The sequence below is a fragment of the Thalassophryne amazonica genome, chromosome 14 (assembly GCF_902500255.1).
Source record: "Thalassophryne amazonica chromosome 14, fThaAma1.1, whole genome shotgun sequence".
In the NCBI taxonomy this organism is placed as follows: Eukaryota; Metazoa; Chordata; class Actinopteri; order Batrachoidiformes; family Batrachoididae; genus Thalassophryne; species Thalassophryne amazonica.
Window position 1 is genome coordinate 743,680 of NC_047116.1, and position 25,386 is coordinate 769,065.

The 25,386-nt window shown below is 43.9% G+C and overlaps 1 protein-coding gene across 4 annotated transcripts in view; it reads right to left on the bottom strand.

Annotated features, from left to right (window-relative positions):
• The window catches only part of dnajc10 (DnaJ (Hsp40) homolog, subfamily C, member 10), a 263,701-nt gene that overhangs the window by 76,290 nt on the left and 162,025 nt on the right, over nucleotides 1–25,386 (bottom strand). For all 4 annotated transcript variants that reach the window (XM_034185983.1, XM_034185982.1, XM_034185985.1 and 1 more), the window contains 3 exons: nucleotides 24,903–25,019; nucleotides 24,720–24,821; nucleotides 22,799–22,859 (listed from right to left, as the gene is read on the bottom strand). In XM_034185983.1, the coding sequence (XP_034041874.1) occupies nucleotides 22,799–22,859; nucleotides 24,720–24,821; nucleotides 24,903–25,019 (280 nt within the window). The remainder of the gene's footprint in view (nucleotides 1–22,798; nucleotides 22,860–24,719; nucleotides 24,822–24,902; nucleotides 25,020–25,386) is intronic.

A 25,386-nucleotide genomic window follows, 5' to 3' on the forward strand; every position in this document is an offset into this window, starting at 1 on the left:
CGCAAGATTTGAGGGAGCGTGCAATTGGCATGCTGACAGCGGGAATGTCAACCAGAGCTGTTGCTCGCGTATTGAATGTTCATTTCTCTACCATAAGCCGTCTCCAAGGCGTTTCAGAGAATTTGGCAGTACATCCAACCAGCCTCACAACCGCAGACCACGTGTAACCACACCAGCCCAGGACCTCCACATCCAGCATGTTCACTTCCAAGATCGTCGGAGACCAGCCACTCGGACAGCTGCTGAAACAATCGGTTTGCATAACCACAAATTTCTGCACAAACTGTCAGAAACCGTCTCAGGGAAGCTCATCTGCATGCTCGTCGTCCTCATCGGGGTCTCGACCTGACTCCAGTTCGTCGTCGTAACCGGCTTGAGTTGGCAAATGATCACATTCGCTGGTGTTTGGCACGTTGGAGAGGTGTTCTCTTCACGGATGATGCGAAGGAGATGTGTTGCACTGCATGAGGCAAATGGTGGTCACACTAGATACTGACTGGTATCCCCCCCCAATAAAACAAAACTGCACCTTTCAGAGTGGCCTTTTATTGTGGGCAGTCTAAGGCACACCTGTGCACTAATCATGGTGTCTAATCAGCATCTTGATATGGCACACCTGTGAGGTGGGATGGATTATCTCAGCAAAGGAGAAGTGCTCACTATCACAGATTTAGACTGGTTTGTGAACAATATTTGAGGGAAATGGTGATAATGTGTATGTGGAAAAAGTTTTAGATCTTTGAGTTCATCTCATACAAAATGGGAGCAAAACCAAAAGTGTTGCGTTTATATTTTTGTTGAGTATACATACATATATACATACATATATACACATACATACATATATACATATATATATATATATATATATATATATATATATTATATGTGTGTGTATGTGTATAAGCTTAGTAACATAATACAGTGATACAGCAGTGACCACGGAACACCAGTTTTTTTTTTTTTTTTATAATTGGAGCAAGACGGAGTGTGCAGCGTGTCGACAGACAGTGTGGATTCTGATGATGGAGATGATCCCTCTTTTGTTCTGGATGAGGAACCAGAGCAGGTGGATCCACCGACCTGCACACAGATCTTCACAGCTTCTGTTTGCAGTTTCTCCAGGACTCAGGCGCTATGAGCTCCATCCCAGCGCTGAGTCCTGGAACTCACAGACTGCTCCAGCTGTGGCTCCAGGCGCATTTCATTTAAAGCGTCGAGATCGTGAGCTTCGGTTTTGTTAAGTTCCTCTTTTGTCCCTTTTGCGCTCTTGCTTCGCAGGCTGTTCGGTGATAAAGCTCTTTTGTCCACCTTTTCTCAACAAATTGTGACTTTTTTTCTTACTTTTTCCCTTCGTTCAGGAATTGTCTGCCGTGTGACGGGGCTATAAGGAACATTTTTCATATAAATTACAGCCAGTTTTCTTTAGACCACTCAGAGGATGAAAACATGAAGTTTTTTCCTTTTCTGTTCCACCATGAAGTGGCATCAACACCTGTCTCTGGATGGAGACAATGAGAAAAGGGACAACAAGATGCACTCGATAAAGGAGGGTGTGTTTTCTAAACCAGCTGAGTCCGGTCCAGGTCTGGAATCTTTAAAGCAGAGCTTAACTTTTTATGTGCTGGGGCAGCACAGTGGCTTAGTGGTTAGCACTGCTGCCTCACAGCAAGAAGGTCATGGGTTCGATTCCCACCTGTGGCCTTTCTGTGTGGAGTTTGCATGTTCTCCCCGTGTTTGCGTGGGTTTCCTCCGGGTGCTCAGCTTCCTCCCACATCCAAAGTCATGCAGGTTTGGTGAACTGGAAACTTTGTAATTGTCCAGGTCTCCCTTGTAAATGAGATCTTGATCTCAATTGAACTAACCTGGTTAAATAAAGGTTAAATTAAATTAAATGTGTCCCTCTATTTGCTTCTTTTCGCTCAAAAACTCTTGTCATCATCCACTACCAATTGGCAATGAATCACAGTGTTATGTATGGCACAGCAACTTCTTCATCTGTGGAGTTTATTGGCAGTTGGCAAGAAACATACACATTACTGCCACCACGAGGTGAGGCGCATAATTCACAAAGGGTGTCAAATTGATTCAATACATGAAATTTCAAGGATATGCGGCTTTTAAACTGCAGTGTAGAACTTTCCAGTGGATTAAGTTAGTGTAGTATATTTCGCCTCTGAACAGGTTTCTTAATAGTGCGTGTTGGTGCGTGATATTCTTGATATTCGTGGAGCATGTTTTTGGCTGTCAAAAATCTTCCACGAATGTCACACATCACCCTCATTTCATCTCACGTCGTGGAGGTCGCAACTGAGCGTATTGATTGATGAGTCTTGATGAGTATTGATCCTTAATAGAACGTGACAACGTTCGTAGTGGTTCCTGTGATGGTTCTTGGAGCCCAAACTGTCACGCGTTATTACGAAGTGACACGGAAACTGTCAAGTTTTGACACAACTTGCAACGCGGCATCACATTTCACTGCGCGCCACGACGAATCAGTTTTCTGTCACATGCGCACAATTAAACTGGGCTCCAAATGTCGGCCCACAGTTCCTGCTGAAGCTCCTCAGGACGCTCCTGCAGGTGTTCCACCTGCTGTTGTAACCGATGAGCGGGAGAACAAGTCTGACCCTCTGGAACCAGAGGAGCGAGAGGAGACTCACGTGCAGCCAGACATCTCTGCACCTCCTCCAGTCCGGCGGAGGAAGAAGCGTGCACACAATTATGGATGAATATGAATTATGGATGAATATGGGTGTGTGTGGAGACAATTCACCTCGTTCACAACGTGACAGAACTTAATGCGTTGTTAAGCGCAATAGCGCGTGATAGCGCGTAACAATGCGGAACACTATTCTTGACCGTGCGTAATGGTTCCTGATAATTCTCCAGCAACACGTGCCATTAATCATAACGTGTGGTAACAGGTTACAGCAGTTCCTGAGGACACCTGACGCCTCTGCCCCACATCACATTCGTGATCAGCGGCCAAAAATGTGTACTTCGTGGCATTCGTGACTTGTCGTCGTTATGTGTAAATGCAGCATAACAGTAATTCAACAATATCTGGACATGCAGTGCGCCAGGTGCACAGTGCTGTGGTATCAAGGAAGTGGAACTTCAACCAATCAGAATGCACAGAGCACAGCAGACACCAAAGCTCCCCAAGGTGAAACCAAGTAGCAACAAGGTTTTTTTTTTTTTGCGGGTGGGGGGGGGGGGGGGGGGGGGGGGGGTTAACTATCAATATGATGCCTCCCTCAGAGGGAGAAGGATAGTAAGGGGAGGGCCCGTTTTCTTCCCATTCATACCTCATTTCCTTTTTTGCCTACAGTAGTCATATTACAGGCAACATACATATTAGTACATGTGCAGACCATAAGCTGACTGCAGCATTTAAAGGTGATGTGCAAAGGTTCAGAAAAATATTTTCTTTGAAGGCTGCTCTATATAGTCAGAAATGTCTGTGGATTTTCTCAAAATAGGTCTGTGTCAATTTATTTGGTTCCTTATTTGGTCTCACATTGCTCCTGAAATATCCACCAGGGGGTGAAAGTGCATGCTGCTGCGAGATGCCATGGCAGGGAGAGCCCACTGTTGAATGTGCTCATTCACAATAACGCAGACAGTTTTCTGTTATATATATATATATATATATATATATATATAAGCCTAGTAACATGATACAGTGATACAGCGTTTGCGTATCACTGTATCACTGGTCGGGCCTTAGCCCACAGGGCCCGGCTGGGCTCAGCCTGAAAGAGCAACGTGGGCCCGCTCTCCTGTGGGTTGACCAAATGCAGAGGGGGCCATGGGGGTCAGGTGCAGAGAGGATTGAGTGGCAGTCGAGGGCGGGTGGCCCAGCAGCCCGGTCCGTGCTCATAGCCCCTGTCTGTTGGGACGTGGAACGACACCTCACTGGGGGGGGAAGGAGACTAAGCTTGTCTGGAAGGTTGAGAGATACTGACTAGAGATAGTCAGGCTCACCTCCACGCACAGCTTGGGCTCTGGTACCCAACTCCTGGAGAGGGGCTGGATGCTTCACTTTTCTGGCGTTGCCCACGTGGAGAGGCGGAGAGCTGGGGTACCACTGCTTATTGTTCCCCAGCTCCGTCGCCATGTGTTAGTTCACCCCGGTGAACGAGAGGGTCGCGTCCCTACGCCTTCAGGTCGGGGACAGGTCTCTCACTGTTGTCTTGGCCTATGGGCCGAGCGGCAGTGCAGAGTACCCGACCTTCTTGGAGTCCCTGGGAGGGATACTAGATAATGCTCCGACTGGGGACTCCATTGTTCTCCTGGGGGATTTCAATGTCCACGTGGGCGGCGACAGTGAGACCTGGAGGGGGGTGATCAGGAAGCACGGCCTCCCCGATCTGAACCCAAGTGGTGTTTAGTTGTTGGACTTCTGTGCTAGTCACAGTTTGTCCATCACGAACACCAGGTTCGAGCACAAGCATGTCCATAAGTGCACGTGGCATCAAGACACCCTGAGCTGGAGGTTGATGATCAACTTTGTAGTTGTATCATCTGATCTTCGGCCACATGTCTCGGACACTCGGGTAAAGAGAGGGGCTGAGCTGTCGACTGATCACCACCTGGTGGTGAGTTGGATCCGCTGGGAGGGGATGAAGCCGGTCAGACCTGGCAGGCCCAAACGTATCGTGAGGGTCTGCCGGGAACGACTGGCGGAACCCCGTGTCAGCGAGGTCTTCAACTCCCACCTCCGGGAAAGCTTCTCCCAGATCCCGGGGAGATTGGAGACATGGAGTCCGAGTAAACAATGTTCTCCACCTCCATTGTAGATGCGGCCGCTCATAGCTGTGGTCACAAGGTCTCTGGTGCCTGTTGTGGTGGCAATCCTCGAACCCGGAGGTGGACGCCAGAAGTAAGGGATGCCATCAAGCTGAAGAAGGAGATCTACTTGTCATTGTTGGTAAGTGGGACCCCGGAGGCAGCTACCGGCAGGCCAAGCATGCTGCAGCCCGCGCGGTCACAGGGGCAAAAACTCATAGGCAAAAACGCAGAGGCAAAAACTCTGGGAGGAGTTCGGGGAGGCCATGGAGGAAGACTATCGGTCGGCCTCAAAGAAATTCTGGCAAATCGTCCGACAACTCAGGAGGCAGAAGCAGCTCTAGACCTGTACTGGTGCGGGTGGGGAGCTGTTGACCCTAACTGGGGATGTTGTCGAGTGGTGGAAGGAACACTTCGAGGATCTCCTCAATCTCATCGTCAAGTCTTCTGAAGAGGAAGCAGAGACTAGGGACTCAGAGGCGGACTCATCCATCACCCAGTCCGAAGTCACTGAGGTGGTCAGAAAGCTCCTCGTGGCAAAGCTCCTGGGGTGGATGAAATCCATCCTGAGTACCTTAAATCTCTGGATGTTGTGGGACTGTCTTGGTTGACACGCCTCTTCAACATCGCATGGCGGTCGGGGATAGTGCCTCTGGATTGGCAGACCGGGGTGGTGGTCCTTCTGTTTAAGAAGGGGGACCGGAGGGTGTGTCCCAACTATCAATCAATCAATCAATCGATCAATTTTTTATATAGCGCCAAATCACAACAAACAGTTGCCCCAAGGCGCTTTATATTGTAAAGCAAGGCCATACAATAATTATGTAAAACCCCAACGGTCAAAACGATGGGACCTGATTATTCAAAACATTATAAGTAAGAAGAAGAATTTTAAATTCTATTCTAGAATTAACAGGAAGCCAATGAAGAGAGGCCAATATGGGTGAGATATGCTCTCTCCTTCTAGTCCCCGTCAGTACTCTAGCTGCAGCATTTTGAATTAACTGAAGGCTTTTTAGGGAACTTTTAGGACAACCTGATAATAATGAATTACAATAGTCCAGCCTAGAGGAAATAAATGCATGAATTAGTTTTTCAGCATCACTCTGAGACAAGACCTTTCTGATTTTAGAGATATTGCGTAAATGCAAAAAAGCAGTCCTACATATTTGTTTAATATGCGCTTTGAATGACATATCCTGATCAAAAATGACTCCAAGATTTCTCACAGTATTACTAGAGGTCAGGGTAATGCCATCCAGAGTAAGGATCTGGTTAGACACCATGTTTCTAAGATTTGTGGGGCCAAGTACAATAACTTCAGTTTTATCTGAGTTTAAAAGCAGGAAATTAGAGGTCATCCATGTCTTTATGTCTGTAAGACAATCCTGCAGTTTAGCTAATTGGTGTGTGTCCTCTGGCTTCATGGATAGATAAAGCTGGGTATCATCTGCGTAACAATGAAAATTTAAGCAATACCGTCTAATAATACTGCCTAAGGGAAGCATGTATAAAGTGAATAAAATTGGTCCTAGCACAGAACCTTGTGGAACTCAATAATTAACTTTAGTCTGTGAAGAAGATTCCCCATTTACATGAACAAATTGTAATCTATTAGACAAATATGATTCAAACCACCGCAGCACAGTGCCTTTAATACCTATGACATGCTCTAATCTCTGTAATAAAATTTTATGGTCAACAGTATCAAAAGCAGCACTGAGGTCTAACAGAACAAGCACAGAGATGAGTCCACTGTCCGAGGCCATAAGAAGATCTTTGTAACCTTCACTAATGCTGTTTCTGTACTATGATGAATTCTAAAACCTGACTGAAACTCTTCAAATAGACCATTCCTCTGCAGATGATCAGTTAGCTGTTTTACAACTACCCTTTCAAGAATTTTTGAGAGAAAAGGAAGGTTGGAGATTGGCCTATAATTAGCTAAGATAGCTGGGTCAAGTGATGGCTTTTTAAGTAATGGTTTAATTACTGCCACCTTAAAAGCCTGTGGTACATAGCCAACTAACAAAGATAGATTGATCATATTTAAGATCGAAGCATTAAATAATGGTAGGGCTTCCTTGAGCAGCCTGGTAGGAATGGGGTCTAATAAACATGTTGATGGTTTGGATGAAGTAACTAATGAAAATAACTCAGACAGAACAATCGGAGAGAAAGAGTCTAACCAAATACCGGCATCACTGAAAGCAGCCAAAGATAACGATACGTCTTTGGGATGGTTATGAGTAATTTTTTCTCTAATAGTTAAAATTTTGTTAGCAAAGAAAGTCATGAAGTCATTACTAGTTAAAGTTAATGGAATACTCAGCTCAATAGAGCTCTGACTCTTTGTCAGCCTGGCTACAGGTGGATCACACTCCACAGCCTCCCCGGTAAGGTCTATTCCAGAGTACTGGAGAAGAGAATTCGACCGATAGTCAAACCTCAGTTTCAGGAGGAGCAGCGTGGTTTTCATCCTGGTCGAGGCACACTGGACCAGCTCTACACGCTCCATCGGGTGCTCGAGGGTTCATGGGAGTTCGCCCAACCAGTCCACATGTGTTTTGTGGATCTGGAGAAGGCGTTCAATCGTGTCCCTCGGGGCACCCTGTGGGGGGTGCTCCGGGAGTACGGGGTCCGGGGTCCTTTGCTAAGGGCTATCCGGTCCCTGTACAACCACAGCAGGAGCTTGGTTCGCATTGCCGGTAGTAAGTCAAACGTGTTTCCAATGCACATTGGCCTCCGCCAGGGCTGCCCTTTGTCAACGGCTCTGTTCATTACCTTTATGGACAGAATTTCTAGGTGCAGCCAGTGTGTAGAGGGGGTCTGGTTTGGGAACCACAGAATGTTATCTCTGTTGTATGTGGACAATGTGGTTCTGTTGGCTTCGTCAAATCAGGACCTTCAGTGTGCACTGGGGTGGTTTGCAGCCGAGTGTGAAGCGTCTGGAATGAAAATCAGCACCTCCAAATCCGAGGCCATGGTTCTCGACTTGAAAAAGGTGCTTTTCCCTCTTCAGGTCGGTGGAGTGCCCTTGCCTCAAGTGGAGGAGTTTAAGTATCTCGGGGTCTTGTTCATGAGTAAGGGATGGATGGAGCATGAGATCGAAAGACGGATCGATGCAGCATCTGCAGTGATGCAGTCGCTGTATCGGACCATTGTGGTGAAGAGAGAGCTGAGCAGGGGGCAAAGCTCTCGATTTACCGATTGATCTACGTTCCAACCCTCACCTATGGTCATGAGTTTTGGCTCATGACCGAAAGAATGAGATTGCGAGTACAAGCGGTCGAGATGAGTTTCCTCCGCAGGGTGGCTGGGCGCTCCCTTAGAGATAGGGTGAGGAGCTCGGTCACTCGGGAGGAGCTCGGAGTCGAGCCGCTGCTCCTCCACGTTGAAAGGAGCCAGCTGAGGTGGCTTGGGCATCTTTTCCGGATGCCCCCTGGATGCCTCGCTGGAGAGGTGCTCCGGGCACGTCCGATTGGGAGGAGGCCCCGGGGAAGACCCAGGACACGCTGGACGGACTATGTCTCTCGGCTGCCTTGGGAACGCCTCGGGGTTACCCCAGAGGAGCTGGGGGAGGTGTGTGTAGATCAGAAGGTCTGGGCGGCTTTGCTTGAGCTGCTGCCCCCGCGACCCGACTCCAGATAAAGCGGAAGAAAATGGAAGATGGATGGACATACATAGACAATGGAATAGAAAAAAAAACACAGCAATTTGGAAAGCTTTTCATCTCATACTTCTCTGAACGATGATGATGAAATGGACCAAACTGATGAGATTTTGACAGTGGAGAACCCATGACGTGTCCAGCCTCACAGGTTTGAGGCAGAGCGATCAGGAGAAACTTTGAGTAATCACATTGAAACGACGGTGACAGTGAACGTGGCAGGGACGGCGGGTGTTTGGAAGATATATATTGTTAGTAATTTGGTTGTGTCATCCTTTTAACCACAATTTTAAATGGGTAACACCATGGACCCCGGACCTTTTAAGTTTCATGTTGAAATAGCCATATGATTTAAATATGTACACAAGTTGCACATGATCAGAATGCGTGCTGTCCTTTAGCCCCATGTCAGACTTCTGCTTCGTTATGTTGCTGTCCTCAGCGAAATGGAAAATACATATGCTAAAGCTTTTTGTGGGACCGTCCCTGTTGTCGTCTGGCCCCCATCCGTGCCCTTGTGTCGAATGGTCTTTGTGTTCTCTCCGTGTTCTTTTGTTGGTTATCCCTGTCTGCATCCCTCTGTTTATAATCATAAACATATGTATGTCAGTTTTGTTCCTCACCTGTTAGTCGTGTATTTCCACTTATTATCAATCAATCAATCAATTTTTTTATATAGCGCCAAATCACAACAAACAGTTGCCCCAAGGCGCTTTATATTGTAAGGCAAGGCCATACAATAATTATGTAAAACCCCAACGGTCAAAACGACCCCCTGTGAGCAAGCACTTGGCTACAGTGGGAAGGAAAAACTCCCTTTTAACAGGAAGAAACCTCCAGCAGAACCAGGCTCAGGGAGGGGCAGTCTTCTGCTGGGACTGGTTGGGGCTGAGGGAGAGAACCAGGAAAAAGACATGCTGTGGAGGGGAGCAGAGATCGATCACTAATGATTAAATGCAGAGTGGTGCATACAGAGCAAAAAGAGAAAGAAACAATGCATCATGGGAACCCCCCAGCAGTCTACGTCTATAGCAGCATAACTAAGGGATGGTTCAGGGTCACCTGATCCAGCCCTAACTATAAGCTTTAGCAAAAAGGAAAGTTTTAAGCCTAATCTTAAAAGTAGAGAGGGTGTCTGTCTCCCTGATCTGAATTGGGAGCTGGTTCCACAGGAGAGGAGCCTGAAAGCTGAAGGCTCTGCCTCCCATTCTACTCTTACAAACCCTAGGAACTACAAGTAAGCCTGCAGTCTGAGAGCGAAGCGCTCTATTGGGGTCATATGGTACTACGAGGAAGAAGAATTTTAAATTCTATTCTAGAATTAACAGGAAGCCAATGAAGAGAGGCCAATATGGGTGAGATATGCTCTCTCCTAGTCCCCGTCAGTACTCTAGCTGCAGCATTTTGAATTAACTGAAGGCTTTTTAGGGAACTTTTAGGACAACCTGATAATAATGAATTACAATAGTCCAGCCTAGAGGAAATAAATGCATGAATTAGTTTTTCAGCATCACTCTGAGACAAGACCTTATGAGTTCCATGTTTGTTTTCTGCCTTTGTTTTCTTGGTTTTGTACTTGGTTGTCTTGTGGTTCTCTTTTTAGTTTGATTATCGTTATCATGATGTTTTTGGTTCCGCTCAACCCCAGGTTTCTTTTGGTTTCTGAGTCATTTTGTTTGTGGGTGATTCTTAGACTACGGGCACTTATGTCCTTTGATCATATTGTATGAAAAACAGAAAAAAGGGGAAATTTCACACTTTTATAGTGAAAGTGTGTTAAGAAATTTGTTCTAGTAGTCTATGATGACTTTTTCACCTTTTTTCAGCATCACTATATGCAAATATTGCGTTTTGTGCTTGTCCCACACCCAGACTTTTGATCTTCAATGATAAAAATGAATGGTAAAGAAATGTTTTTTCTAATGTTTTAAAATATCTCTGAATAAAATATCAGTAAAATAATCAAAACATAATTGGGGTATTCAATGTCATACAACTGTTGTGATTTTTTTTTAAACAAAATGTAGTTGTCCCACGCTATTGCCGTAATTTCCACCACAACACTGTAATGTCCCTTTAAACAGTTTGTATGAAAGATTGTTTGGGTAGTTTCTATGGAGATAAACAGTGACATCAGAGCACATGTATATAGCACCAAATCACAACAAACAGTTGCCCCAGGGCGCTTTATATTGTAAGGCAATGGTGTGGTGGAAATTACATTGACAAGGCCAATAGTGCCCGTAGTTAAAGAATCACCCTTGTGTGTGTGTGTGTGTTATGTTTCAGCATGTGTTTTGTGTTCCGGCATCCCCTGTTTTTTCCTGTGTCCTTCACACCTGTCACTCGTTTGTTCAACTATGGTCCACTATTTAAGCCTGCATTGTTTCCTTGATTCCTGTAGGTTCCTTTGAACTCTCCCAGCAAGTTTCAAATCACTTGGTTTCTTGGATTGTACTCCTGTGTTTTCAGACATTGAATCACCTATACTTCACCTTACATCCTGTTCTAATTACTGTCTGCATCTTGCGTTCACTGAGACACTGCAAACGCAACACAAGAATTCAGCCAATCATGAAACCAGCAGGCAGTAACCTGGACATTGTGGCATTGAAATCATTTTTTAAAGACTCAAATCTCTTTTCAATTGTTATAATAACTGTTACACCCACAGAAAAAAAAAAAAAAAAAAAAAAGGATTTCTAGACCAGGCATGGGATTTGGTGGCGGCACATTCTTGAGTTTTTGACTGGCTCCCAAACTTGTTTGCCCTTGATGACTTGTTCAATAGGGGTAGGCTCCCTGACTGGGTTTGGCAACCGGAGACGTACCTACTATCAAGGCCCCCGCTCCCAGAAATGGATATCCCTAAGACACTGAGGAAGACCGTGACTTGGTTAGAATAGACGACGCTGACACCCTTGACCTCCGTCATGCTGTCAAAGTGTTTTTTAAGATCTGAGACCTATACCCCGACTACACCGACACAATCGGCACTGAAAGACACAAAATATTACACTGAGTGGATGACATTATTCACTCCGAACCCGACCTTGTGACTATTTACCTAGACCTATGCAACATCATAACACTCTTTATACAGCGACAGATTCCTCCCTACATCCATTCAGACCCTGCTTACAACCATCCAAAACACACAAACAGGTGTACAGTCGGTACTCTCTCAGCTGTCTGGCAATGACACCTGCTCTCAGACCTCTGTGTTGGGCACAGCATTCCACGCACCACAGCAGCGGCCAGAGCCCCACGTTCCTTAGCAGAGAGTGTTCCACACTCCTTAGCAGCAGCCGGGGTTCCATGTCCCTGAGTAGTCACCGGCATTCCATGCAATACAGCTGCCAACGGCATCCCACACACCTCAGCAGCCGACAGCTTTCCAGGCAGCACAAACAGCTGATGGTGCCCTCCAGTCCCCCTCACCAAGCGCCACTTCTGGCACGGGTGGTGCTAGAAAGAAGAGGAACAAATGTCGGTCCAATCCTGGCAGAAGGGATTGCATGCTGGCTTCTGAGGAGGCTGCAGCCCTCCAGCCGTTGCCACCATCAGGGCCAGCTCTAGAGGAAACAATTGGATCATCACCACTCTCTCTCCTCGTCCCAAGGCAGTCAAGAAATACTGCACCTCACCTGTTCTCTGTCCAAGCTCTGAAGTGGTGTGGACAATTGTGCCTCATCACCTCCTTCTGGCTCTGAGGTGGTCAAGGAATGACACACCTCACCTGTTCTCGCTCAAGGGTCCTAGGCTGTCATGGACAGATGTGCCTCATCATCCCCTGGCTTCGAGGCAGTTGCCGAACAACATGCCTCATCTGGTGATTCTGCCCCAGTGCAGCTGTCTGCCTCTCTCCCTGTCTGCCTCTCTCCCTGACAGATGACGTCGCTGTTGCTCCATTACAGAGGTCGTCTGTGCTCCTGAGGGGCTGGCAGACCCTGCTCTAGATGATGTCTGTGCTCCAGAGGGCCAGTCTGCCCTTGCTCCTGATGGCGTAGCTGTTCCTGAGGGGCCATCAGGCTCTGCCAGATGACATCGGAGTGTCTGAGGGGCCATTCACTTCAGGACATGTGTGTTCCTGAGGGGCCGTCCGCCTCTCCTCCCAATGACATGTATTCGAGTGGTGCTGTCCGCTTGTCTTCCAGATGATGCCTTTGGCTCCTGCCAGCTGCATGGCCATCCTCCTAAACGTGAATAGCACGTGATATGTTCCTTTTCATGCATATTCCTGAATAACATTCCAAACAACAAACTGATTATCGACTGTGGTGGCAGGAAACAAGCAGAGAACTTAGAAAGAATGGAAGCCAATAATATTATGGCACTGTTTATTTTCTGTAAAGGCTCTGAGGCAAAGAGCTTCCAGGCCAAGAGTCAAAGCAGTGATACCTTTAGACAACAGCCACTAGCAGGCTGTGGAAGCGCTGATGCCATCTTGAACCGTTGATCTCTGTTGATCTTATCAACAGTCCAGACAGATATGACCACGAGAATGCGGCTGGTCTAGGCTTGGGACCAGTCACGTCAGCACAAAGACATTGAACTTACGGAACTTTTCTGAAATGATAATGTCATAACCCTGCCTCTCTAAACTCAGCTGCTCATAATGAATGCCATTTTGTTGTTACCAATGTAATCGAATATACTTTTTTTGTCTTGGTGGATCATTAGTGGGAGTTATTTTCATCACAAGCAGAATGCTGATGAGACAATGGCATTGCCACAGGTCAGATTAAAAAGACTTGATTTACTCTGTGTGCAGGGGCCAACAGGTCTGCTTCACATGATGCAAACTTGGTTTTTGTTTATTTAAAAAAAGCAAAAAAAAAAAAGAAAAGAAGAAAAAAAGAAAATCCAGGATCAAACAGCAATACTTCCTGTTCGTGGGCCTGGGATTTGTTTAGAAAGTGAATAGAGACATAAACAGTGTCAGGTTCAGATAGAAACATGATGCCGGAACTGCACTAAGCACTAAGAAATGTTGAACCAACACGAAGCAACGCAAATGCAAGTAAAACAATATAAAATATATTTCAATCCCAGCTTTGATTTCTAAGGACGTTTCAAGGTGCTGTCAATCCACCAGATCATCATGTTATGGATGTGGACAGTTTGTATGAAGGGTCAAAGTGATCAAAATTAATTGAAATATTGAATGTGGTAAATATGAACGCAGTAAAACTTTGAATGTGGTGAAAATGAAAGCAGTAAAACAATTAATGTGGTTAAAAGTGAAAGCAGTAAATATTGAATGTGTGGTTAAAAAATCAAAGGGTAAAACTGGACCTGATAAAAATGGAAGGTGTGAAGTACTGAACATGAAATGAGTGACGTAAAAAAAACAAATCTGCTTATATTGCCCCTTTGAAAATTAGAATCGTTAAATTTGGATGCCATTAAAATCACATTATGGTAAATAATAATCTTATAAATATTATGTCTTAAAAATATAACATTGGCTAATTTAATTCACTGCCTTGATTTTAGTACCTCTACTTTACCCACTTCAATTGTATCATTTGCTGTACTCGATTTAATGTTAAATGTTTTCATTCACTTCCTCAATTTTAGCAGGTTCACTTTACACACTTCAGTTTTATCATTCACCACGTCAACTGTGCAGTTTTGCTCACTTCCACTGGATCGGAATACGGCAGCAGCCACTGTTGCGACAGCGGAAATTTGTAGTCCAGAGCCACTGTGCATGTCACTGACCGCGGGGTGGCGCCATTGGGAGTCGCAGGCGAAGAACGCCCAAATCTAAAAGCGCTTCTCTACTTCACAAAAGTAGCACTACTCGGCTCGACTCTACTCGGGTTTTTTTTTTTCAGTTCAGCTTCAACCTCAACATCGCTGGATGGACAGATTCTCCTGCTGGAACAGGCTCCTTTTATTCTTGCCTGGACAATAATGAAGGTAGAAATGGGAAGTGATTAACAAAAGCAAGTTTTAAAAAATTATATATATATATAAAGGGATTCAGCCTCAGACAGATCATCCAATCATCATGCAGAAGCTGAGCGTCCGGGCCAGCCGAGGCCCGCCCACTGCCCCATAGACCCCCAGACACGCTGAGCGTCCGATGGGTGGGACAAAGCCCAGCATTTATCCAATGACTCGTCTCGTTTCGCTGCATGCTTTGTGTCGCTCAGCGTCCACACTGTTTAAAGCACTGTGAAGCTGAGCTTTCCTTGCAGTCCATATATGATGATATATCGCCTAAGACTGGACTGCAAGGAAAGCTCAGCTTCATATATATATATATATATACACACACACACACACACCACACACACACACACACACACACACACACACACACACACACACACACACACACACACACACACACACACACACACACACACACACACACCGTATTTGGGAAATACATTTTGGAGCTAAAAGCTATGTGATGTAAGACATTATTCTTCCCAGTGATGACACGTTGCTGTGTGGTGCTGGACGTTGATGGTCGAACCCTCCTCGCTTACGGAACTGGAATCTTCAACAAAAACACAAAATCAGGACATGTTAAAAAAATACAGTAATGACACTAAATTAGATGTAAATGTTTGCTGTCACACTGACTTGAGGTGTTTTTCTGTCAGAAGTTAATACTTTAAAGCGGAGCACAGAGTTAGCTAGCTCACTGTGTCTGCTTACACGAGACAACGATGTTACTTTAACACAAGTTTAGACTCACAATCGTCGTTAAAGTGTGCTTATCCCACCAATGGGATAAGTAACGTTAAACGGTGCTTTCAAGCAGACTACAGTTACAAAAACACTTACCATCTGTCGCTTCCAACAAGCCGTGGCCAAGTCGCGGTCATCCTGCCTCCGGGTGATCGTCTGTTGGTGTCCGTAAACAGCATTCCTTCGGTCGAACCGTTTCCAGCCCTTACAGTCTGACCTACTCCAGTTGTTGTGGTCCTCTAATCAATTTTAAGCTTTTTCAGCTGTTCTCTGCGTTGTTGTAATGTCCGGTGAGCCGGGCACCGCCAAAGACTGGGAAATTTTCTCATTTTGGGTTGCTTCATCCACCTCTCTGTATTCTCTCCTCCGCCACCAAACACAAACGTCCGCAACTCATCCAAGGACCAGTGCGAGTAAAAAAAAAAAAAAACCTCGCTGTGAAATGAAAGAAAAACCCAGTTTCTGTAACGCCACTGTGACTATTTCAAAATGGTGGGTTTGATTCTTGTCTCGGACGGCGCACTCATGACTCATCCAGTGACGCCATTCTCTGACCAATCAGTGGCCGGCAGCCTGTTGACGTCACATTTTAGTATTGGCTCGCTTGGAACCGCTCCTGAGCAGGTACTAAAAAGCACTCTGTACCAGGTACTAACCCTAATAGAAAAGCAAAAAACCAAGTAGAGTCGAGCCGAGTAGTGCTACTTTTGTGAAGTAGAAAAGCGCTTTTAGATTTGGGCGCTCTTTGCCTGCGACTCCCAATGGCGCCACCCCGCGGTCAGTGACATGCACAGTGGCTCTGGACTACAAATTTCCGCTGTCGCAACAGTGGCTGCTGCCGTATTCCGATCCAGCGAAAGTGAGCAAAACTGCACAGTTGACGTGGTGAATGATAAAACTGAAGTGTGTAAAGTGAACCTGCTAAAATTGAGGCAGTGAATGAAAACATTCAACATTAAATCGAGTACAGCAAATGATACAATTGAAGTGGGTAAAGTAGAGGTACTAAAATCGAGGCAGTGAATTAAATTAGCCAATGTTATATTTTTAAGACATAATATTTATAAGATTAATATTTACCATAATGTGATTTTAATGGCATCCAAATTTAACAATTCTAATTTTCAAAGGGGCAATATTAAGCAGATGTTTTTTACGTCACTCATTTTCATGTTCAGTACTTCACACCTTCCATTTTTATCAAGTCCAGTTTAACCCTTTTGATTTTTTAACCACATTCAATATTTACTGCTTTCACTTTTAACCACATTAATTGTTTTATACTGCTTTCATTTTCACCACATTCAAAGTTTTACTGCTTTCATTTTTACCACAATCTATGTTTTACTGCGTTCATATTTACCACATTCAATATTTCAATTAATTTTGATCACTTTGACCCTTCATACGTTTGAACAGTTTGGGTTGACTGTCACGCCGGGGGCTCACTACATGTTGTGAACATGTTAATTCTAGAATAATAATAATAATGACTTGGATTCATAGAGTGCCTTACTACTGCTAAGACACCCAAAGTGCTTACGAGTTGCATTATTATTCATTCACTCACACAATCACACATTTGTGGTGGTACGCTACGAGTGTAGCGTGGCTGCCATTCTGCACCTACGGCCCCTCCAACTACCACCATATTCATACACATTCATAAATAAGCATGTTTTTGATTTGGGGAGGAAACCGGAGAAACCCACACAGACACAGAACATGCAAACTCCACACAGGAAGGGCAGGAAGCGATCCCACAACCTTCTTGCTGTGAGGCAACAGTGCTAACCACTAATCCACCGTGCTGCTACTCATGTATTAATGTATTTATAAAATAACTCCCTTTGGCTGCTCCCTTGTTTGCACTCGGGGTCGCCACAGAAAATCCAAGGTGGATCTGCATGTTGAATTGGCACAAGTTTTACGCTGGATGCCCTTCCTGACGCAACTCCACATTACATGGAGAAATGTGGCAGGGGTGGGATTTGAACCCGGAACCTTCTGTACTGAAACCAAGCACATTAACCACTTGGCCACCACCCCTGCGTCATGTATTAATATATTTATTTTACTTATTCAAAGTATTAAAGTATGAGGAAAAGACAAAAATAGTTCACATCTGTAGCAGCTGCGGTGATCTGGGCTTCTTTCGTCAAACACATTATGTTTGACCCCAGACTGATTCTGACCACAGACTGTGTGGTTCTGCGGTACACTTGCAACTACTAACAAGCTGATTTTGAGTTTTAACACCACGATTGCTTCTGGAAGCATCAAAAGTGACAACAGACCCAAACAATGAGTCAGCACTTCTGCCTTTGAGCATCCTGCCCCCTGCTGGAAGCTCCAGTTTACGACATGGCTTCCAGCACAAATGCAGCTGAGAGGAGCCACAAAGCTCAACTCTACTCAATCACAATGCTGCCGTCAGGCCGAGGTCCTGGAAAATAAAGCAGTGCTGAGTTATAGTTTAGTGTATAAATAAAATAAATACTGATAGAATAACTTCATTAATGTCAATTCTATCATTTGTGCAAAGTTAAGATATAACATATGTATTTTAATGTTGAATAATGCACAAATTCTGAAGTTTTGTAACAAACAGACAGATGGCATTCTGGGTAAAATGTGCCTCCGCTAACACTGACTGTTTGACTCATTCATTCTATGTAAACCAACACGTTAATGTGAGGTGTGACGTGTGTTGGTGTTTACAGATAAATGTGCTTTTGTAAAATGGACAATATATCGAAGGTGGTCTGGCTCGACATGTTGCGCAAAATAAAAACAAACAAAACACAACGTGCTGCACAGTTAATTTACCCAACGTGAATGACAAGAGATGTAAACCAATTCATAAAAAGTTTACATGTCCACTTTGTCACACAGTGTTAGAGGGTCTGAAGGCAGCTCTCTGCTGCTCACACATTACAGATTACGTTTAAAGATTTGATGAATTTTCAAAAACTGATTTCGTACCAAACTGTGATTTCTAAATAGAAGTGTGAACCAAAGCGTAACTTTTGTGTTCCGTGACAGCCTGAACAGTTATTGATGGAAAGATGAAACATTATCTGCATCGCTGCTGAGGACTCAAGAAACTAGAAAAAATGAAGGACACACCCACCTGTCACCTGACTGCAATAGTTCAATGGCTACTTTGGGGAGGTAGAGACGGACAGATGTACATCACCAGCACATGCTCCAAGACCTGCCCTGACGCATTACTCATGACGGGGTTATGAGGCGCAGTCAGAAGCACCTGGGGTTCCTGTTTAGTCTTGCAAAGGTGTCTTCTTAATTCCAAAGTAACCAGAACTGGTCGCCACAGTTCAGAGATAAAGTCAACAGCAGGAGCTTTCTGTAAATTTACCCTACAGTCCTCAGCAAGCGGAGTAATGACCCTGACCCCTCATGGCAAAGACACCCAATGACCCTCTTTGGGGCCAAAATTCTCCCTGAGGGAGAACTGACCTGGCATCAGGATTCCCCTCCAATATTACAGTTCAGGTGCTTCATCCAAAGACCCTCACTGATGCTCCTGATAACTAATACCCAACATCAGGATGGATTTGAAGTCAGAATACATTTTCACCACAACAGCTCCAGTTTCTTCTGTTCTTTTGGAGATCAATCAATCAATCAATCAATTTTTTTTATATAGCGCCAAATCACAACAAACAGTTGCCCCAAGGCGCTTTATATTGTAAGGCAAGGCCATACAATAATTATGCAAAACCCCAACGGTCAAAACGACCCCCTGTGAGCAAGCACTTGGCTACAGTGGGAAGGAAAAACTCCCTTTAACAGGAAGAAACCTCCAGCAGAACCAGGCTCAGGGAGGGGCAGTCTTCTGCTGGGACTGGTTGGGGCTGAGGGAGAGAACCAGGAAAAAGACATGCTGTGGAGGGGAGCAGAGATCGATCACTAATGATTAAATGCAGAGTGGTGCATACAGAGCAAAAAGAGAAAGAAACAGTGCATCATGGGAACCCCCCAGCAGTCTACGTCTATAGCAGCATAACTAAGGGATGGTTCAGGGTCACCTGATCCAGCCCTAACTATAAGCTTTAGCAAAAAAGAAAGTTTAAGCCTAATCTTAAAAGTAGAGAGGGTGTCTGTCTCCCTGATCTGAATTGGGAGCTGGTTCCACAGGAGAGGAGCCTGAAAGCTGAAGGCTCTGCCTCCCATTCTACTCTTACAAACCCTAGGAACTACAAGTAAGCCTGCAGTCTGAGAGGGAAGCGCTCTATTGGGGTGATATGGTACTACGAGGTCCCTAAGATAAGATGGGACCTGATTATTCAAAACCTTATAAGTAAGAAGAAGAATTTTAAATTCTATTCTAGAATTAACAGGAAGCCAATGAAGAGAGGCCAATATGGGTGAGATATGCTCTCTCCTTCTAGTCCCGTCAGTACTCTAGCTGCAGCATTTGAATTAACTGAAGGCTTTTTAGGGAACTTTTAGGACAACCTGATAATAATGAATTACAATAGTCCAGCCTAGAGGAGATAAATGCATGAATTAGTTTTTCAGCATCACTCTGAGACAAGACCTTTCTGATTTTAGAGATATTGCGTAAATGCAAAAAAGCAGTCCTACATATTTGTTTAATATGCGCTTTGAATGACATATCCTGATCAAAAATGACTCCAAGATTTCTCACAGTATTACTAGAGGTCAGGGTAATGCCATCCACAGTAAGGATCTGGTTAGACACCATGTTTCTAAGATTGTGGGGGCCCAAGTACAATAACTTCAGTTTTATCTGAGTTTAAAAGCAGGAAATTAGAGGTCATCCATGTCTTTATGTCTGTAAGACAATCCTGCAGTTTAGCTAATTGGTGTGTGTCCTCTGGCTTCATGGATAGATAAAGCTGGGTATCATCTACGTAACAATGAAAATTTAAGCAATACCGTCTAATAATACTGCCTAAGGGAAGCATGTATAAAGTGAATAAAATTGGTCCTAGCACAGAACCTTGTGGAACTCCATAATTAACTTTAGTCTGTGAAGAAGATTCCCCATTTACATGAACAAATTGTAATCTATTAGACAAATATGATTCAAACCACCGCAGTGCAGTGCCTTTAATACCTATGGCATGCTCTAATCTCTGTAATAAAATTTTATGGTCAACAGTATCAAAGCAGCACTGAGGTCTAACAGAACAAGCACAGAGATGAGTCCACTGTCCGAGGCCATAAGAAGATCATTTGTAACCTTCACTAATGCTGTTTCTGTACTATGATGAATTCTAAAACCTGACTGAAACTCTTCAAATAGACCATTCCTCTGCAGATGATCAGTTAGCTGGTTTTACAACTACCCTTTCAAGAATTTTTGAGAGAAAAGGAAGGTTGGAGATTTGGGCCTATAATTAGCTAAGATAGCTGGGGTCAAGTGATGGCTTTTAAGTAATGGTTTAATTACTGCCACCTTAAAAGCTGTGGTACATAGCCAACTAACAAAGATAGATTGATCATATTTAAGATCGAAGCATTAAATAATGGTAGGGCTCCTTGAGCAGCCTGTAGGAATGGGTCTAATAAACATGTTGATGGTTTGGATGAAGTAACTAATGAAAATAACTCAGACAGAACAATCGGAGAGAAAGAGTCTAACCAAATACAGGCATCACTGAAAGCAGCCAAAGATAACGATACGTCTTTGGGATGGTTATGAGTAATTTTTTCTCTAATAGTTAAAATTTTGTTAGCAAAGAAAGTCATGAAGTCATTACTAGTTAAAGTTAATGGAATACTCAGCTCAATAGAGCTCTGACTCTTTGTCAGCCTGGCTACAGTACTGAAAAGAAACCTGGGGTTGTTCTTATTTTCTTCAATTAGTGATGAGTAGAAAGATGTCCTAGCTTTACGGAGGGCTTTTTTATAGAGCAACAGACTCTTTTTCTAGGCTAAGTGAAGATCTTCTAAATTAGTGAGACGCCATTTCCTCTCCAACTTACGGGTTATCTGCTTTAAGCTACGAGTTTGTGAGTTATACCACGGAGTCAGACACTTCTGATGTAAAGCTCTCTTTTTTTAGAGGAGCTACAGCATCCAAAGTTGTCTTCAATGAGGATGTAAAACTATTGACGAGATACTCTATCTCACTTACAGAGTTTAGGTAGCTACTCTGCACTGTGTTGGTATATGGCATTAGAGAAGATAAAGAAGGAATCATATCCTTAAACCTAGTTACAGGCGCTTTCTGAAAGACTTCTAGTGTAATGAAACTTATTCCCCACTGCTGGGTAGTCCATCAGAGTAAATGTAAATGTTATTAAGAAATGATCAGACAGAAGGGAGTTTTCAGGGAATACTGTTAAGTCTTCTATTTCCATACCATAAGTCAGAACAAGATCTAAGATATGATTAAAGTGTGGGTGGACTCATTTACTTTTTGAGCAAAGCCAATAGAGTCTAATAATAGATTAAATGCAGTGTTGAGGCTGTCATTCTCAGCATCTGTGTGGATGTTAAAATCGCCCACCTATAATTATCTTATCTGAGCTAAGCACTAAGTCAGACAAAAGGTCTGAAAATTCACAGAGAAACTCACAGTAACGACCAGGAGGACGATAGATAATTAACAAATAAAACTGGTTTTTGGGACTTCCAATTTGGATGGACAAGACTAAGAGTCAAGCTTTTCAAATGAATTAAAGCTCTGTCTGGGTTTTTGATTAATTAATAAGCTGGAATGGAAGATTGCTGCTAATCCTCCCCTCGGCCCGTGCTACGAGCATTCTGACAGTTAGTGTGACTCGGGGGTGTTGACTCATTTAAACGAACATATTCATCCTGCTGTAACCAGGTTTCTGTAAGGCAGAATAAATCAATATGTTGATCAATTATTATATCATTTACCAACAGGGACTTAGAAGAGAGAGACCTAATGTTTAATAGACCACATTTAACTGTTTTAGTCTGTGGTGCAGTTGAAGGTGCTATATTATTTTTTCTTTTTGAATTTTTATGCTTAAATAGATTTTTGCTGGTTATTGGTAGTCTGGGAGCAGGCACCGTCTCTACGGGGATGGGGTAATGAGGGGATGGCAGGGGGAGAGAAGCTGCAGAGAGGTGTGTAAGACTACAACTCTGCTTCCTGGAAACACTGGAAACAAGACAAGGCATGACTCAAACAATAACTGGATGAGGATGTAGAAACATGACGCAGAACTTGGACATGAAACCAAGCCATTGACAAACCAACAAAGACAGACAGACAGAAATCAGGGGACTGCTACACTGAGACCAGTGCCTGAAAACTCAAGACAGGTGTGTGACTGCAGAATGAACACAAGTGTACAACAGGACAAGAGCAAGACAGAGTTACGTGGCAATAGCCCCTCAGCCAGAGTCCCACAGGGACCACCGGGACACTGACAGAGCAGGATGAAACTGTAAAAACACTGATTCAAGTACATCAAATATAAGATCCCCCACAGAGGAAGGCAGTGGATCCTGACACCCTGCCTCCCTCAAAACTGTTTTCTAGGTAACCTGCTGCTCTGCCTAAACCTGTTACGTTGTTCCTTCTGGACTGAACAGATCTAAACAAGCAGCAGCCTACCAGTCAGGACTCCAGTCAAAGTTGAACTTTACCATGAACTCTCTCTGAGAAGCTGGATGGACTGAGGACGACCACAGATGGATTAGTCAGATCCTGAAAAGACAAAAACAGTCACTATTTTAAAAGAAATGTGTTGTTACTTTGTGTTAGTTGCACAGTAATATGATTTTTTTCCTCTCCCTCCAGTTATATTAATTGTACTACATTTGTCAGAAGCTTTCATTCATAAATAACTAAGAAAAGCACTGATTATTTTTGGCTTTTACATATTCAGCATCCATTCATACACATTCTATGACAGCAGCTGGGTCAGATCCCCAAGACTGTTCCTCCATCACTACTTCTGCCTGCAAATGCTCCTTTACCACATCCAAGTACTTGGATGTGTGCGTGTGTGTGTGTGTGTGTGTGTGTGTGGGGGGGGGGGGGGGGGGGGGGGATGAGTAGAGTGCCTTTGTACAGAGAGCGGTGACAACTCAGAACATGGTGCCATTTTGGTTCCAACTGCACTGAACTACTGAATGAACCTTTAATGTTTTCAACATTTTTTAAAATCATTTAACCACATACAGCAACACATCCAGGTACAGGTGCTATCAGAATAAATATAAAAATAGGTAAGATATCAAATTTACAATTTATGATGATTTATTTAATGAGTTTAAAGCCTGATTTATGCAGCTGCAGCTCTGTAACTCTGTGTCATACAATGACGTGCGTGACCGTTTAAAGTTTCTCTGTCTGGATTATACTTTATTCTGGATTAATTTGACCTTCAAGTTTTTCTTTCTACAATCATCACCTCCAAATCAAAGGTAAACTGGACATTTTCTTCTTTTACTGACTTTGTGCTATAAATGTGCAGACTTTTCTGATCCATTCATCAGCGTGAACGCTATAAAAACTATTATAATATGATGGCAGACGAAGGATTAAAAGCAGTAAAGTGTCAAATCACAGCCTTTTGTGTCTGATTTAACAGGTGCACGTCAGTCTGAACACCATTTGAAAAACCTAAACGGTCGAACCTTTAATCACAGAAATGACTCCGGTCCCACTTTCCACAAATCAGCGAGTGTCAGAGCTGAACTTTAATTTGTACCTCTGTTACTGTGCACATCCAGACTGCTCGGGGTTTTTAATGGAAATACATTGTGATCAGACGGAACATTTTATCCGATGTGAGGGAAAAATCCGTTGTACAAAATCCGTTATATAGAATGCTTATTACATGTAAAACAATACAAAAACTTTGGGACTTTTTTGTCCAAAGTCTGTGAATATCTGGTTCATACGATGACGGTTTAGGTGAGTTTTACTGGACATGGGACTGAACAAAATAAATTTACCTCTCAAAGTTTTGATGAAGTCGCTTCCATCTCACATGGCTGACTATTTTCACAAATGTTTCTTCTGTTTGGATCTGAAGGGAATGTGTACATCTTGAAGCCCTTGTGTCTATTTGTGTCTTCAAATGCACAACAACCTGACATTTTCAGCAAATAAATAAATAAAATAGCTGGATTAACATGCAGACACATTAACAGCCAACACTATTTTGGAACCAAGATGGCACCAGGAGTCAAGTGACCGATTTTTTTCGACTCGTCGTGTCGCCACTCTCTCTAATAAAGGCACTCTAGGAGTGGGTAATGTCAAGACCTTATTCAGGTTAAGGACCTTGCAGTAATTTGGATTTAGGATCATGAGGTGATTCAATTGCGTTTTGCACTGAAACACAGCAAGTAAGTCCCTTTGGCATCTCCTTTTCTTCAATTGGGACTACAACACAAAAACGTTTTCACACCGGATGCCCTCCTTGATACAACTCTACATTACATGGAAAATGTGCAGGTTTGGTCTTGAACAGAGAACCTTCCACTGAAAACAAGCACACTAACCAACTGTCGATCCCTGGTTTTAGTGCTACTATGTGCTTGTAGTTGCGAGTACCTGAATGAACTCGAGGATGCCGCTGGCTGAATGATGTCCTTCATACTCATGAACCGATGAGCCATTGAAGATGACCGTGGTGGGATAAGCTTGAACATTGTACTGACACACAAACAGAGAACCAACAACCAGCCATGTACACACCATCTCAGTTCATCATGAGTGGTACAGTCCAGGATTTACCATTGAACACAGGTGGTGGTGGATGGTGCAGTCCAGAGTGCCAAACTTCAGCTGTCCAACCAGTTGGATTGAAGCTTTTCTTAATTCAGGTAACAAGGCCCGGCATGGAGGACACCACTGCACACACAGTCAGTAATACTTCAGTTTTGTAAAATATATCTGAAATCAAGAAATCAACTCCATCCAGTATTTCATTGTCCATATGCTTCTAGTGACACCCAGGCAAAACAAAAACAAAGCCACCAGGACAGGAGTGAGATCCAGAACAAACAGATTCTGTCTCACAAAGTGGATTAGCCTACAACACCCCCTGGAGGGGACATCAGGCCATCACAGATGTCTTTCCTAAGCTAAGCCCATTTACTGTTGGGTGGACTGAGACAAGCAGGATGAAGTTCTTGTATGAGAACACAGACGGACTGATTAAAGTGTCTGGAACAGGCAGAAGCAAACTGCAGCCAAGAAAGTAAGCAACAGTCCTCCT